We start from the raw sequence: 15,801 nt of genomic DNA, 5'->3' as shown, positions 1-15,801 counted from the left end.
GAAAAATTGCTAATGTTGATATTACAGATGACGGTGCAGTCATAATTGAGATTGCGTCAGTTTTGGTAGTAGGAGCCGCGGATTCCAAGCTACTGAATGAATGAATGCCAGAACTTTGTCACCGGACTTATCCTGTTGTAGAGATCTCTTCCAGCCCAATTTCGTGGAATAGTCTGGAACACTTTATTTTTAAGTCAAAAAAAAGGAAAAAAAACTACAAACACATACATATAAAAAAATAAAACTATATACAGTATTTCATACGAAGGTTTTTAACAGCTGGCTGATGCGAAGATATATTTAAGAAAGAGAAAAAAATCAACTGCCCCTGCGGGGAAACGAACCCACGTTCTTTCACTTTAGTGAGGAACCCCCTAGACCAGTGTTTCTTAACCTTTTACCACCCATGGCCCCCTTTGGACCATATTTTCGTCTCGTGGGCCCCCGTCTTATCCAGCGAACCCCCCTCCCACCTCATCCACCCTTATCTAGAAGCAAAGGCGAATTTGTGGTATTGCCGGCCTGTTCCTATTCTGGTCTAATTTTTTTGATTACCCATGCCTCCTGAACTCGACACCCCCTTGGTTATTGCCCTGTTATCCCCCCCCCCAATTTTTTCTGTAAATATGCCTCTGTCGATAGCAACTCTTATTACTTTTATGGATAATGTCTGTACTAAAATGATAATAATAAATTTTATAAATGTTGATTTTCTTAGACCATTGCGCATCAGTGAGCTTCCCTCTTGTGGAGGTTCTATGCAGGCCATCTTGACATTGTGGGACCCTCCAATAATGTTCTGAAGGCCCCGTACTTAGCTGTAAGCAACAGCATTGGAAGTAACAAGCGCAACAAATTTGCAGGCTTACTCTCGAAATTTCAGTCATAGTACCAGATCTCGCTATGTAAGCTCTGGAGAATCATGTATGCACATGTAGATCCCGGGGTCATGCCCGGATGGGGCCCGTGCATAAAGGGGAACCCTGGTTCTTTGGGCAATTCCATCAGATTCTGAAAATAGCCACACATTTTTTCCCCACCATATTTCACTTAAAAGTCTGATTTCTTAGCAGCCTAATCTATTTTTTACAGCTCTCCAAGGCCCTTTAAACCCCCTTTTAATAGCTCCCCCGTTCACTTATTTTTCTGCCATGGCCCCCTTAAAGTATCCCAGGACCCCGAGAGGGTCATATGGCCCCCGGGTTGAGAACCACCGCCTTAGACCATTAGACCAGAGAGGCCACGAATATCTTAAACTTTCCTTGCACTGAACGGAACCGTACATGGACGGTTGGACCAAACTCAGGCCACAGCTCACAATTGCTGACAATGCCACTAGATGGCGACTTATCCGAGGATGATGTCACTCTCTGCTATCCATGGCGGAGAGCATAGAGCAAAGCTGCATTAAGAGTCTTTCAAGCGGCTTTGGCGGAGAGTGACATCATCCTCGGATACAGTATTTCTCCGGACAATTGGGTACTATAGCGATTTCGCAGAGATTAACAGATGAGATGGGGTTGGAAGTTCTTGGAGAATGTTCAAGGGTTTCGTTAAAATAATGAATGTACTATTTTATTAGAAGAATTTATAGGGTCTATATGCCATGTCAACTGTTACCTTACACGCGTCATGTTATATAGAATACATAAGAATTCTCAATGTATGATATAAAATGTCCACCGAAAATTTTCAGGTACTGCAGTTTTGCTGCCTTAATTTTTCCAGCAAATGGTCCCGCTGGTTTTCAAAGCGCTGATTGGTAAAGGTTTTATGACATACAAATCTAGACCAGTAGTGCGCAAACCGTGATCGCAAGAGATTCTTCAGAATAAAAACTTCCGAATAAGAAATTCATTTTTATTTATAAAAATATGCCAAAACTAAAGAATGCCTTTATTCAGCTGAGCTAATTACTATGTATCATCATACAATGCCATTTTCTCGAATTCTGATTGTACATTAATCAATACAGTCGTTATAACGAACTTCAAGAGACCGAAGAAATCACTTTGTTATAACAAAATTTCGTTATAAAGGAATTTCAAATTTTTAACATGCGCAAAAAAAACAAAAAAAAATCACAGCAGAATTTGATTCTAGGGGAAAAAATAGTTATTTACGTTCCTAGATGATAAAAAGAGGGAATGAAGTTTCATTTTAAAAATAACACAAAGCAACTCAAATCAATTGAGCATTGGAGTTTTTTGCATAAGTTTTACTTAATTAGCATTTTAGAGGCAAATAATCCGTAATTATTATTATTATTATTATTTTGCACAAGTATTGTGGAAGCCAAGGAAACAACAAATTCCTCTAAAGTATACGCATGCTCAAACAAATGGTCTGGAAGGTTCTCTTGATCTGATAAATATCGTTTTAGAGTTCCAAACTAGCTAAGGGGCCATTCAAGTATTACGTCAGCATCGATGGGGGGGGGGGGGGTGATTTGCTGACTTTTGATGACAAGGGGGAAGGGGGGGGGTTTGGATGATGATGCTTACGTCATCAACCACCCTTTATGAAAATATGAAATATTCTTAATGACATCTTACTCGGTGCGCCAAAAATGAGAAAAACCTTTCGATAGTTTGTGGGCATTTGAAGTAACATCCCCCCCCCCATTGATAAGTGCCCTACAGGGCCACTTTAGTGATCTCTAAATGTTTCGCGGATCCAAGTGATTTGGAAATGTGTCCGGGCCGCTCAAGTGCTCTGGAACTGTGCCACGCATCACTCAGAATTACTTTGATTCGTAATTGTATGTCGCGCATCACTTAAATAATCTGAGAATGTAAGTCATAACCGTGGGTAACTTGAGTGATGTAGAACCGCACTGGGGGGGGGGCACTTAAGTAGTCTAAAACTACGTCACATTTTGTTACAAGGGATCTCTAAATGTGTAACGGATCGCTTAAGTGTTCTGGAACTGTGTCCCGGGTCATTTAAGTGATCTGAAAATGTGCCACGGGAAACTTAAATGCTCTGGAATTGTACCATGAGACACTTAAGCGATCTGTAAATGTGCCGCTCAGTTCATTTTTACAAAATTAGGTTTGAGGAGGGCAGGCTGCATCAGATAAACCCAGGGCCATTTGCGGGCCAAGGGACTTTATGCGATTTATCATTATATGGCTTAGAGGGTGGGTCGCAATGAATTTATTAAAGAAAAACTTTGAGTTCATAGCCTTGAAATAGCATTGGAATTAACAGAAATTGATTATAACACCATATAAAGGTATTTTCTTTCGAAATTTCAATTAAAAAAAATATTTTTTTTAAAAAATAAATTTTTGATCGTGGGGGGGGGGGATGAGCCTTCTTATGTCCCCCCGTGTACGTCTCTGATCCCACCAATATGCGTTAGGATTCAGAGGGGCAGAGCTGATGACGAAATTTAGCTGACAAGGGGGGAAGGGGTCAAAAATGGCTAAAAATGTGCTTACGTAATACTTGAACGGCCCCTAAGGCTTCAGATGCTGCAAGGTAGCAAAGCATACTCTAGTGTAGCGGTTCTGAACCTTTTTTTGACTCGCGGAGCCCTTTCTGGTACATAATTTCTATGGCGGAGCCCTGTAGGCTTATTTTTTTATTTATCCCTTTCGCTATTTCACCAGCTTTCCATTCATTCACGTTTCTCATATCAACTGAATTTGTTTCCCCGCAAATTTGTTTTGCTATCACACCATACTGTTAGTTCTTTGAAACGATTCCAATCAGCCGACACTTGCTTGAAAGTTTTCGCATCCAGCAGCACGTGCGAATTCCAAAACCTTTTGTCCTGTGAGTGGACCGGTAACTGGCATATTTCGGGAACGAAATGTTCTGAAACCAGGTAAAGAGACAGCTGCATCCACATCTTGTAAATTCGAAAGTTAGATCTTTTTCCTAGGAGATCCTATAATCACTGTTTGAATTTGCAATTTCAATTTCGTCCGATTTTTTTCAAAAACGTTGAAAGAGTAGATGGAGATTGACTCTGTTGTTTTTCGGACACTTGTTTTAGAGTTCGTTATAACGTGTTTTTCATTTCGTTATACCGGTATCGCGCAATACATTGTTACTAAGTAAATTGATTTGAAAGATTGAAAAAGATTTCGTTACAACGAGATTTTCGCTATAACGGTATTCGTTATAACGGGATCCGACTGTATATCGGCTCCGTCATGCCAGAATCACGAATGTGCAACGTCCTTGCAAAAAAAAGAACGTGGGAAATGACGTTTGAATGTTTAGTCTCTGCACATGTTATTCTATGGAAGTTATTTTCCTAAAATGTTTTGTAACGTGTGTTTGAATAGGGATACACAGTCGCGTTTCAGGCACAACTCAGACAGCAAAACAAGCTATCCAAACAGCTGATAAAAAAATTAAAAATTAATACATTCGTTCTTGTGGGATGCGGCGGCAGATATCAAGTTGATACTTTTACAGGGTGATTTAGAGAGAATCACCCGATTCCTCAAAATTGTATATTTCTTAAAAATTAAAAACACAAAATAGAAAGAATGATAGTGATATGTGAATATACGAGGCGAATGTGTCTACGTTTTATTAACAACTTTTTTTAATCGTCGATATCAAGTGTAGAATCGTAGAATCATTTTGAAATCGGATGATTCTTTCTGAATCACCCTGTATACGGAAATCAAGGACCATACACCTCGCTACTCTGTCACCCTGCACAATGTATGTCCCGAAAAACCAGGACATATAGTCAGCTAATAGAGAGATCGCGGGACATATGGTCAGTCAATGTAGGGGGAAGAGTTGCAGGACATATGGTCAGCCGATGTAGGATCTCCGATAAATTTTTTTGTCAAAAGGGGGAGGGGGTCGCACTTCAAAACGTTTGCGCACCACTGATCTAGACGATATAGCCACATTCGGGGGGGGGGGGGGGAGTCGAGTGGATTTCATTATGTAAAAAGCGGCGGATACGAATTTTTTTTTTAATTTGTCTACTTTTTGTTTTGCTCATGCAAGACCGCACTTATTTAGATACAAGAACCCGTGTGCAATAATAATCGTCACGCTCTTTCTTTAAATTTTCCATGAATAATTTCATGGTTGAAGCCCACCCACTTCGCACGTTTTCTTATTAATTTTTTTTAAAATTAATATTATTTTCTCGTTTACATTACCCACGAAAACAATATCCGGTGCTGCCGCATCTGTTGCAGCCCCCCCACCCCCAAGGCTGTTCTGGCCTCATAAAGAAAAGATTATGGTAAAATAATTTTGTAAAATGTAATGTGCATTATATAAAATTAATGGCCTATAGACAATTTTCTCACCTTTAAAATAAACAATTAGAGGAAATTATGTGATTATTAGGGAGTTCGGTGATGATCTTTTTTTTTAACATTTCTGATAACCAATTCATATTAATTTAATTTATTACTTGCAGTTAAATTGTTGAAAATTCTGTGCATAGTTTCAATTTTTTTTTTCAAAGAAATTTCAATCTCTTGTTGAAATCTAGAATTTTGTGTTCCAATATAAATTTCATTCTCATCTCAATAAATACCGTACTAGAATTTTTTAAAGTGTGTTAATTAATGAAGAAAAACACAGCAGATTATTATTGAAAGTCATATTCAAAAACCCATTAAGCTATTTATATACTGTTTAAGAACCTAAAAACTCTTATAATACTACTCAAGACCAATAATTAAACGTCAGAGAGACGTTTAATTTTAATACCTTGCTAATTGGTTTCTTTTCAAACTTTAAAAGTATTTAAATTCTGTTGATATTGAATCTGTCTCTCATTAGCTCAGCCGTATCTGTTATAATTTCTTAATTCTATACATTCTATTAATTTACACTAGCACAGTATTCTAATATTGCATATTAGGTTACTTATATTGTATATTCTTAACGATATGTTTCTACTTGGAGAAACTCAGAAAAATTACATTTCCGTGTAGTATTAACAAAAAATATGATATAACGGGGGAGGGGTGGATGGAAATATAATAGAAAATAGCTGAATCATCTGAGATGAGAAAGAGAGTAATTTTAAGAAAGAGGAAAGAGAGGAAAAAGGAGGGAGAACGCATCTTCAACACGGATTCTTCTAATACAAATCTGCAGACCGGTTTTTAAGGGGGACTAAGTTCAAAAACAAATCTACTCAGGTTTATAGAATACTTTTCTTCGATCGACGCAAAGCCCCTAATGTGGCTTGAACTATGTGCGTGCTTTGCAATGAGTAGATGTGACTATTTTTTGGTAGGGAGAAAATCGCGTACGACAATCATTCTTTGTAAAGGGTGATTCTTCTGGCATTTTCAAACAGTAAATAACACTTGACTCAGTATATTATCTCTTGTACTGTCCCTCTTTCCCATATACAATATTGTATTTGTAGTTCTCTTAAAATATCATGTACGTACACGGTCAATGGTACATTTTACAGTTCGCGTTATAGTATTACAAATATTGGAAAGTTCTTATGTGATATTAATTTATAATGATTAATTAATGACAAATAACATAATGATCATGGTCGTAGGCAGGAGTTTTACGGGTGGGGGTGGCAATACCCTCCTTTGCGTACGCCAGTGATTATGGTAAATATCGTTCCCATCACTAAAAATATCAATTATATTTGTAATCGTATTGATTTCGGATTTTTGTATGCTTCAGAATATTATATAGGACTTTTTATGCAAAATGGTGCATGCAATTTCTATATAACTCTCTGTCTCAGCAACCAGGGCCGCAACTAGATACTTGGTCACCCGGGGCAAGAACGCATTTTGGCACCCCATATATTTTTGAAAGAATAATAAAAGGGTGAATTGTGCGCCCTCTCTGGCCCAGCGTCCGTGCCCCAGACCAACACCATCTATAGCAGAAAGCCTCCACACGAAACTCGTGCCGTCACTGAAGGAGGTCATCTCACCTATTTCCATTGGATATAGTAGGCCGACGCATGTGCCATCTCTTTACCCTTTTTTGCAGTATATCCAATTTCTATAAGTGAGATGACCTTCTTCAGTGACGGCACGAGCTTCGTGTGGAGGCCTTCTGCTATTGATGGTATTGACCAGATCCGGCTGTTTCCCCCTAGTTGCATCCCTGACAGCAACTGTATATGTTGTTAGATAAGATTTTTGAATAAAATACGGGATCCCTCTAGGACGATGCTTCTATTTCTTTTCAAAAATTAAAACAGATTTAATAAACCTAAAATAAAAAAAATAAAAAAAACCATAAAAATTCAATAATAGTTAAAATTTTATTCATTTCTTGTATATAAGTTGATAATTAATTATTTTCCCAATGTACACACAACTTAACTTATTATTATACTTCATAGAAATCAAATAAATTTACACTGAAATTCTAAAAAATTAAATTTACTGTGGTAGAGGATTTTCAAGCATGAGATGAATTATTCAGATATTTTTTTACGACATTCGAATTTTAAATTTACTAAATTGTTTGATAAAAACATTTCTTAATACAGTACTTAAGAACGAATTTCCGAAGAAATTTTCTCTGTGTGGCTTTTTTCCCGCTATCACTATCTTTATACCCGCTTCAGAATTATTATTACCCTGTCACGTCTCGAGATCTAATAGCAGTGCATTTTGGGGATGATCCCTTTCGTGACTTTGTTTCATCGGTAGAAAAGAAATAGGTAAAAAAGGGAAAAAAGAAAAAACACAGAGAAGCTAACGCAATATTTTGAAAAAAAGCTTTTTCTATACTACGCTAGTCATAACGAATCCCGCCATGTCCGCGCAGTGGACAATGCTTTTACCAACTTTGTTGGTCGGATTTTGGTGTATTCAAGATGGTAAGTAAATTATATATTTCAATTTGTGCCGTGCTTAATTAAACAGAAAACCGAATGAGTTTAATTTTAGTATTTGTGCAACAATAGGGCTGTGGATGACGGTTTCCAAGTGAAACGGCAGGTGTATTATTGTACCGGTGGGCGAGTAACTGTTTTGGTGTCATTAAAAAGTTTTTGTCATTTCTCTTAAATAGTGAAGTTTACCATAAAAGTTCTTTTTCCGATTGATTTGCCAATAATATATTGAACTGCTCCACTTTATGAATGTTTTGACTAGTAACAAATTTGTTTGGATTTTTTAATGGGCGTGGCGATGGCGACTTGTTCTGTCGAAGTTATTTTTGGTTCTTTAAAATTTTAATTCATGATGTTTATTGTTTACAAACAGTCTTTTTTAAGTAAGAACAACATATGCATATTTGTGAACACATTTATCTAAAATTAAGCCGTAGTATTTATTTCTTTTAACGTTAGAAAAGTTTTATTACACGTGTTCTTGTATTACTGTAGGTGGAATATAGACAAGTACATATCCATGCTTGTGAATGTTTAACTTATACATTATAATCTTATTTTAATTTTTCATAACCAAATTATGGATTTAATGTTCTTAATATTTTTTAACATAAGTTTCCATCGTTTTTTTTTAAACATGACGCTTAAAAATTAAAGGAACATAAGATTTGAACATAAAGATTTTGTTTCTTTTATTAAAATTTCTAAATTTCAGACATCTGAAAATGAAAATGCGCCTCAATTAAATAATTTATACAAAATACTTCGATAAAAATGATAAATATCTTGAAAGTCGAGAATCAGAGAATGAAGAGCAAAATGTAATATAAATTATTATTGAAGATGTAATGATATATGAATTTATACTCTACTTACGCACTCTAAATAAGTTGAACAAATGACACCTTATGTGATTCACCATTTTGTTGCTTTTAATGATTGTCATATGCAAGACTTCCGTTCCTGATGAATTAAGATAACAAAAATGGGATCTTGATGTGAACATGATAACTTTTTTTATATGCCACACTATTGAACGTGAAGGTCCCTAAAAATTATTAAGAAATGTTGCATCATATTTGAACCAAAAGATGCGAAAACTGAAATTCATAAATATTTTTTTAAATCTAAAAACAAATATATAAAATAACACCAGCATTCAGAATCGGGAGCTTAGGCCATGGCTTTTAACGGGCGTCAATTCAAGACTTATGGAAAGCCCCTAAATTGAATTTACAACCAATTTATGGCGTAAAAACAGTGGATCCAAACATTTATGCGACCAGGGATGAATGTATGACTTTTCGTTGGTAGCGGATGCAAATATCCAAATTTATTCTCTTCATTAACTGTAACATATCATTGCAATTGTTACACAGCAATGTGTTTATCGTTTCCGGGAGCCAAGGCATCCGCGATCACTGGGTTGGGGACAACTGGCGTAAAAAATGATGGTCGATAAACCGGGAGCTTCATTAGCCTTCTCCTTGTAAAAACCATGAATATAAAAGAATATAGAATTGAAAAAAGTAACACACTATATTATATATATCAAAAGTTATTATTACTGCATCATTAGCTAGACTTTTGAAATATTTGGCAATGTAATCAAAAGATAAGAAAGTAAATGTGACAAAGGAAAGAAATTTGATGAAACGGGTTGTTTTTGATACAACAGTTAATTAGTTTCGATAAACCACTAATTAAGATAAATTACTATTAAATTTAAATATAACTTTGGACACATTCAGCTCTTGAAAATTCAGATAAACTGATGAAAATACACCACTTTTATCATATGCTACAGCCATGCCCCCCACCAGGGTGGGGCTGAAAGGCCTAATGATTACCATCATTTTTTGTGTTTTCCACGCTATAAATTCACTATGGAATGGCCCGTGAAAGGCTGGCTTGGGGGCCCGTCAAACATTCCATCCTAGGGGCCCTGCTCCAGGATGTGAGGGCCATGGCTACAGCTGTTGTGTAGTGCTATGAAATTTTAATTGAATTCAAATCTACAGGATGAAATATCTGAGTTTAAAGATTATCAAGATATTTTTCTTGGAGTATTTAGTGATGGATATTCTAAAAGCTAGAATATTATGTCAAATGATAATGTGGATATCATTTTATTTTATAAAAAAAATTATTACATATATATTTTACTATACAGGGTGTCACTTACGTACTAATTCGGCCTTTATCTCATCAACCGTTCGTCGTAGAGGTATGGTTCTAACTTGAAAAATGATCAAAATGTGTTCAGGAATCACTCTGTACCAGTTTCGAGAGTGATATAGTGTTTATAGTTTATAGTGATACAGTTTTATAGTGTGTCACAAAATAAAAAATCTAAATTTTATGTGGTCCCCCCCTCGTACAACTTCCAATTAGAAAGTTTCCGCCTTGTCTCTCCTGAGGCGAACAAAGAAAATTCATGTTTCTAAGTGCAATATTTGCTGAAATATATGAATTCGAAAATCTGAGAACAGTTGGGAAAGAACCAGAGGCGGATTTAACGGCGGGCCCGGGGCCCCAAGTTCTGAAGGGCCCTGAAAGACCCAAACTTTACACTTTTTTCTAATTCAAGGAGCCCAATGTTTTCTTTTGCGCCCCGGGCTTCGATCGACTTTAATCCGCCACTGGAAAGAACAGCATAAATGAATGAAAGAAGTGTTGTGTGTTAGTTTATGCTGTTCTTTCCAAACTTGTCTCTGTTTTTGTAATTCAAATATATCTCAGCGAATATTGCACTTAGCAACATGATTATTTTTGTGGGCTTCAGAAGAGACTGCAACAATTTTCTAAGTGGAAGTTAGAGAACGGAGGGCCATATAAAAATTTAGATTTTTTATTTTATGACATTCACTTTCGAAACCGATACAGAATGTCTCTTTTAGCACTTACAGGACACCCTGTATATATATTATGTATACTGTATTCACTAGTTTGTGCACTCACACATAATATTTAGTTTGCACATTTTCTGTTTATTTTAATTGTTTTATTATTATAAAACAGCATATTTTTAATATTTATATATTTTTTTACAATTTTGTTTCTTTTTATTCGTATATCAGAATGGTAAATTGAATGAAAATTTTCAATTTTAATCTGCAGTTCAAGCTATCAAATGCTGGGTTTGTCGATCTGACGCGGATCCGAGATGCATCGATCCTTTCGATAACACTTCAATACCCATAACAGATTGTAATGTTCAGAAGCTCACTCACTACCCTGGAGTTCCTGCCACAATGTGCAGGAAAATTAGACAAAAAGGTGAATACTTTAAACGATAAATATATAATCTAGTAAAAAGATTGGTGTGTCGTGATATTAATATGAATTAAACCTTTTTTAAAACAGGTGACAGATTACTTTTTTATTTATCAGAATAGAACGAACCAAGGTTTTTTGTCTGAAAATGACATTTTGAGCTCTTGAAACTATACATAAAGTATTTAATACATTATATGCAAGGGCGTAGCGAGGGGGGGGGACTTGGGGGTCTGGTCCCCCCCCCCCCCGAAATGTGAGAAAATGACCGAAAAAAGGGAAAAAGATGGCCAAATCCATTGTTCTGTCACTTTGGTCCCCCCCCCCCCCCCACGAACGAAATTTCTGGCTACGCCCCTGATTATATGGCCTACAGAGCTAACGCTGTACGTCATAATTTTTCTTCTATTGATATGAAGAAAACACACAAACTTTAACAGCAGCTCGTAGTTTTTTGATCTTCAAGTGTGGAGTAGACGAATTAGAAATGAAAAAAAGAAGAAATGCGAATGAAAGAAGTACGTGCATTTTTTTTGTTTTTTTTTGTTTAACACTCTCATCGCCCCCCATTAAAGAGATATTTCACTTTCAAGAAAAAAGGAAATGCCATTTGACAGAGGGTTTAGTGATATCTGCTATGATAATTAAAGGGTTAACTCACCTATGAAATATAGGTGAGGGAAATGAAAGAGAATAAAAAATAAAAATAAAGGGATTTCTGATGATGAAATCTGAAAATGACAATTAGAGAGCAAGGAGGTCTAGTTTGAACCTAGAAGTATTATACTGCGTATGCACTGTGTAAGCACTGTGCAAAAAAAAAAACCTACTGACTTGCAGCACAGTGTCAGGAAAAATCATAGAGCATAAGAGAGAATCAATAAATATGGATGCATCGAGGCTGTAACATGTACAACAGGCATCTTCAACCCGTTTCTCGCGAGGACCAAAGTGCTCCCTGAAGAACTTAGAGTGCTCGATGCTCGTATCCGATTTCGTACTCGCGAGCACTTGATCAACGTAACAATTAAACACCCTGTAGAAATTGCATTCAAGGATTGAAATTATCCTGATTTTAACCTGATTTTAAGCATTGTTATGTTAAACTTTCCGTAAGGGTGGTCTTCTTTTTATGATGAGTATAGGCAGTGCTCGCGAATTTGAAAAAGGTTAAATACCTCTGATGTGTATAAGATGCTTTAGATATTCCTGAATTTTCTTTCAATTTTTTTCGCATAGCGTCATGTCACGTGCTTTATATCAGAATGTGTCATGTATAGCACCAAGTTTGATCCGATGCAAATTTGATTTTTAAAAAAATGGAGATTTTATTCACATAAAACATTGTCAAAGTTCGACATTTGTAGAAATCAGACTATCACGTCTGAATGACCGAATATTGCACAGTACAATCTAAGTGTAAAAATATTTTTAACTTGAACAGATCAACACCAAATGTAACTACGCAAATACAATTAGAAATATTGCATTTTCATTAATGAAGTATACATTTAAAACGATATATTGAGAGAACGCTCATGATTGGTTACAAATTTTAGTTGTATTAAAGAGGGAACTCTCCAAGTTTATTTGCAGGTCAATAAAGTTGGATATTAATGGCTCTGTGCAGATGTGCAAACGGAGTTTAATATCTTGCGAAATGTTTAGTTGCATTTGAGATGTTATTAAATCAAAACCGCTGCAGAAATATGCTTTTGATATAGATTTGAGAGGCTCCACATTTTTCATTCAGTTCGTACACGGCGTTTAAAACGCGTCACTGATTTGAATTCAGCTAGCCAAAGCACGCACTGAACCTTAGGTTGTGGCGTCTATGTGTCGCCTAGCAGTGAAAACGCTACTGCTGTGAAAAGAATCTCAAAGCAATACCACACTAGAGATGCACGTGCATGACCTTGGTGGGAAGATTGGATAAAAACTTGAAGCAATTCCCCTTTCCAACGGCGCAGCAGTTTCATAACTGAGCACGCGTGTTTCTTCCAGAATAGGCCTTTGGGGCCGTTCAAGTATTACGTCAGCGAATTTGTAGCCATTTTTGTCCCCCCCCCCTTGTCAGCAAAAGTCAGCAAAACTCTGACCCCCTCCCCCTTGTCAGCAAAATTTCGTCAGCACTGCCCCCACCTCCTAACGCATATTGGTGGGATCAGAAACGTACCCGGGAGGAGGGCATAAGGGACTCGTGCGCCTCCCCCAGACGAAAAAAAAATTTTTTAATGCAAAAAATATTTTTTAAAAATTAAAATTTCGGAAGAAAATACTTTTATATGTTATAATCAATTTCTGTTAATTTCAATGCTATTTGAAGGGTAAGAACTCAAAATTTCTCTTTAAGAAATTCATTGCGACCCACCCTTTAAGCCATATATGGTAAATCCTTGATCCGCACACCAAATGTGGCCGTGAAAGTTATCTGATGTGGCTTGCCCCCTCAAACCTAATTTTGTGAAAATGAACTAAGTGGCACATTTACAAATCGCTTAAATGACCCGTGGCACAATTCCAGGCCATTTAAGTGGTCCGTTGCACATTTTCAGATCACTGACGTAGGCCTCAAAGATAACTTTCACATTCAAAGATCACTTAAGTAACCCGCGACACAGTTCTAGAACACTTAAACGATCCGTGGCACATTTAGAGATCCCTTGAATGACATGTGGCATAGTTTTAGAGCACTTAAGCGATCCCCAGCGCGGTTCCACATCACTCAAGTTACCCGCGGAACATTCCCAGATTACTTAACTGATCCGTGGCACAAGTACAGATCACTTGAGTAATACGTGGCACAGTTCCAGAGCACTTAAGCTGCCCGGGCACATTTCCTGAGCACGTGAGGGATCCGTGAAACATTTAGAGATCACTAAAATGGCTCTGTGGGGGACTTATCAATAGGGAGAATGTTTGTTCAGGTGCCCAATAACTATCGAGAAGTTTTTTCCGTTTTTGGCACACTGAATGAGATGCCATTAAGAATATTTCATATCTTCATAAAGGGTGGTTGATGACGTAAGCATCATCCAACCCCCTTCCTCCCTGTCATCAAAAGTCAGCGAGTCGGGAACCCCCCCCCCCCCGCCATCGATGCTGACGTAATACTTGAATGACCCCTTTACAGTGGTTTTGGATACCTTTGGATATGTATCTATATGTTGTGTGGTGCGTTTCCATGTACAGATTAATTATTTGATCGTTTCTTTTATCAGTTTATGGAAATTGGCGCTTCATCCGAAGTTGCGCATTCTTGGGTGCTCCTGGTGAAGGAACTGGAAATGAAAATTATTGCACAATGAGAACTGGGACGTACAATGTGTTTATGGAAACATGCACTTGCAATAGCAAGGATGGGTGCAACACTTCATCACGAAATACACTTTCATTTATGACTGTCTTTTTCTTTATTGCTCTTAACCTGTTAAATCATGTCGTTCCTTTGATATCTAGGTGAAGAAAAGGCTTAACCTTCTAGATTTATTTGTAATTTACAGCGCAATAAAGATGTATTGAGATGTGGCTATCAAAGGAAATCAGACAATATTTTTGCGTCGTTATGCAGTGGCCCGATTTATTTCGAGTTAAGCTGAACTGAATAATCAAACGAAAGTCACGTGGGTGCAGTATTTTTTATGTTAACTTGTGTTTGTTTTTCAAGTCTTTCGTTTGTAAATATATGTGTCATACACAATTCGTTCAAAAAATATTTTGTTGTCACTTGTGTTTTTTCTCATTATATAAGTATGGCGAAAAACGTGAAATGAGTATTTATACCCGTCTGTGGAGGTTTAAATTTTGATATTAAATTTATATCATAAGATTTTTATATATTATTAAATATTCCACCGTGTTCTTGATTGTTAAAAGAAAAATACGAGACAGTTCGAAAAGAAACTCATCAAGAGTTTCTCATCGATTTTACGAGTAGTGTACATATTTTTATCATTCTAAGTTTAATTAGTCAACATTTTATTATCATCTTAAGATTGTGGTGCTTGTTATTTTGTATGTTAGGAAATCCAATAAATTTAAAAACTTTTAATAAAGAAATATTTGCTTCCAATGTCATCTTAAACCAATAATATAGTCGATAAATTTATAGTTGAATGTCGATAAATTAATGAGTAAAAAAATGTGACCATATACGTAAAACAACAATTTATTCAGATTTGAATAGCAGCTGATATTATTTCTCAGTTCATAATTATCATTTTTAATTACTCAAAGGTTCTTCTCCTTTGGCAAAATGACATAGAAAACAGACTTGCTTTCCTACCTTTGAATTCAAGTCCATTTAATTACCCCCGTGATCTCGTTGAGGATGAAATAATGGTATTTGACCCGGTGTTTTGGAAAGCATTTTAACGAATATAATTTCCTCTTTTTTTTTTCAGAAAAAGTATTATAAAGTTATGGGTGGGAAATGTTTTGAGAGTGTTTTTTTAGCTAGTGTGAGCAAGTGTATATTGAACTGACTCTTGTATGAAACTTATTAATATGTAGAATAATGTATGGTTAGATAACGATTTTTCTATCGTTATTATTTTTCCAAAATGGTAAAGTTCTTGCCATTTTTGGTACTTGTATGAATGGAAATGTATTTGTTTACAAATAATGAGAAAAATTATTTTTCACTTTTTACTTGAATTTTTTTCTCAGTGTAAAAGCAATAAAATTTTGAAATTCAG

At 36.2% G+C, this 15,801-nt stretch overlaps 1 protein-coding gene across 1 annotated transcript; it reads left to right on the top strand.

The window, feature by feature from the left end:
• Nucleotides 1–7,692: 7,692 nt before the first annotated feature.
• Nucleotides 7,693–15,801, top strand: LOC149080656 (UPAR/Ly6 domain-containing protein crok-like). Its single transcript, XM_089239841.1, has 3 exons — nucleotides 7,693–7,813; nucleotides 10,949–11,107; nucleotides 14,326–15,801. The coding sequence occupies exons 1-3, from the start codon at nucleotides 7,750–7,752 to the stop codon at nucleotides 14,565–14,567; spliced, it is 465 nt and encodes a 154-aa protein (XP_089095967.1). The 5' UTR covers nucleotides 7,693–7,749; the 3' UTR covers nucleotides 14,568–15,801.

Source organism: Pholcus phalangioides, unplaced genomic scaffold, assembly GCF_987345545.1.
Source record: "Pholcus phalangioides strain wild (caught in Gottingen) unplaced genomic scaffold, Ppha-v1.0 ptg000011l_1, whole genome shotgun sequence".
In the NCBI taxonomy this organism is placed as follows: Eukaryota; Metazoa; Arthropoda; class Arachnida; order Araneae; family Pholcidae; genus Pholcus; species Pholcus phalangioides.
Note: the sequence above shows the minus strand (reverse complement) of the source record. Positions and strands in the feature narration are given on the sequence as shown.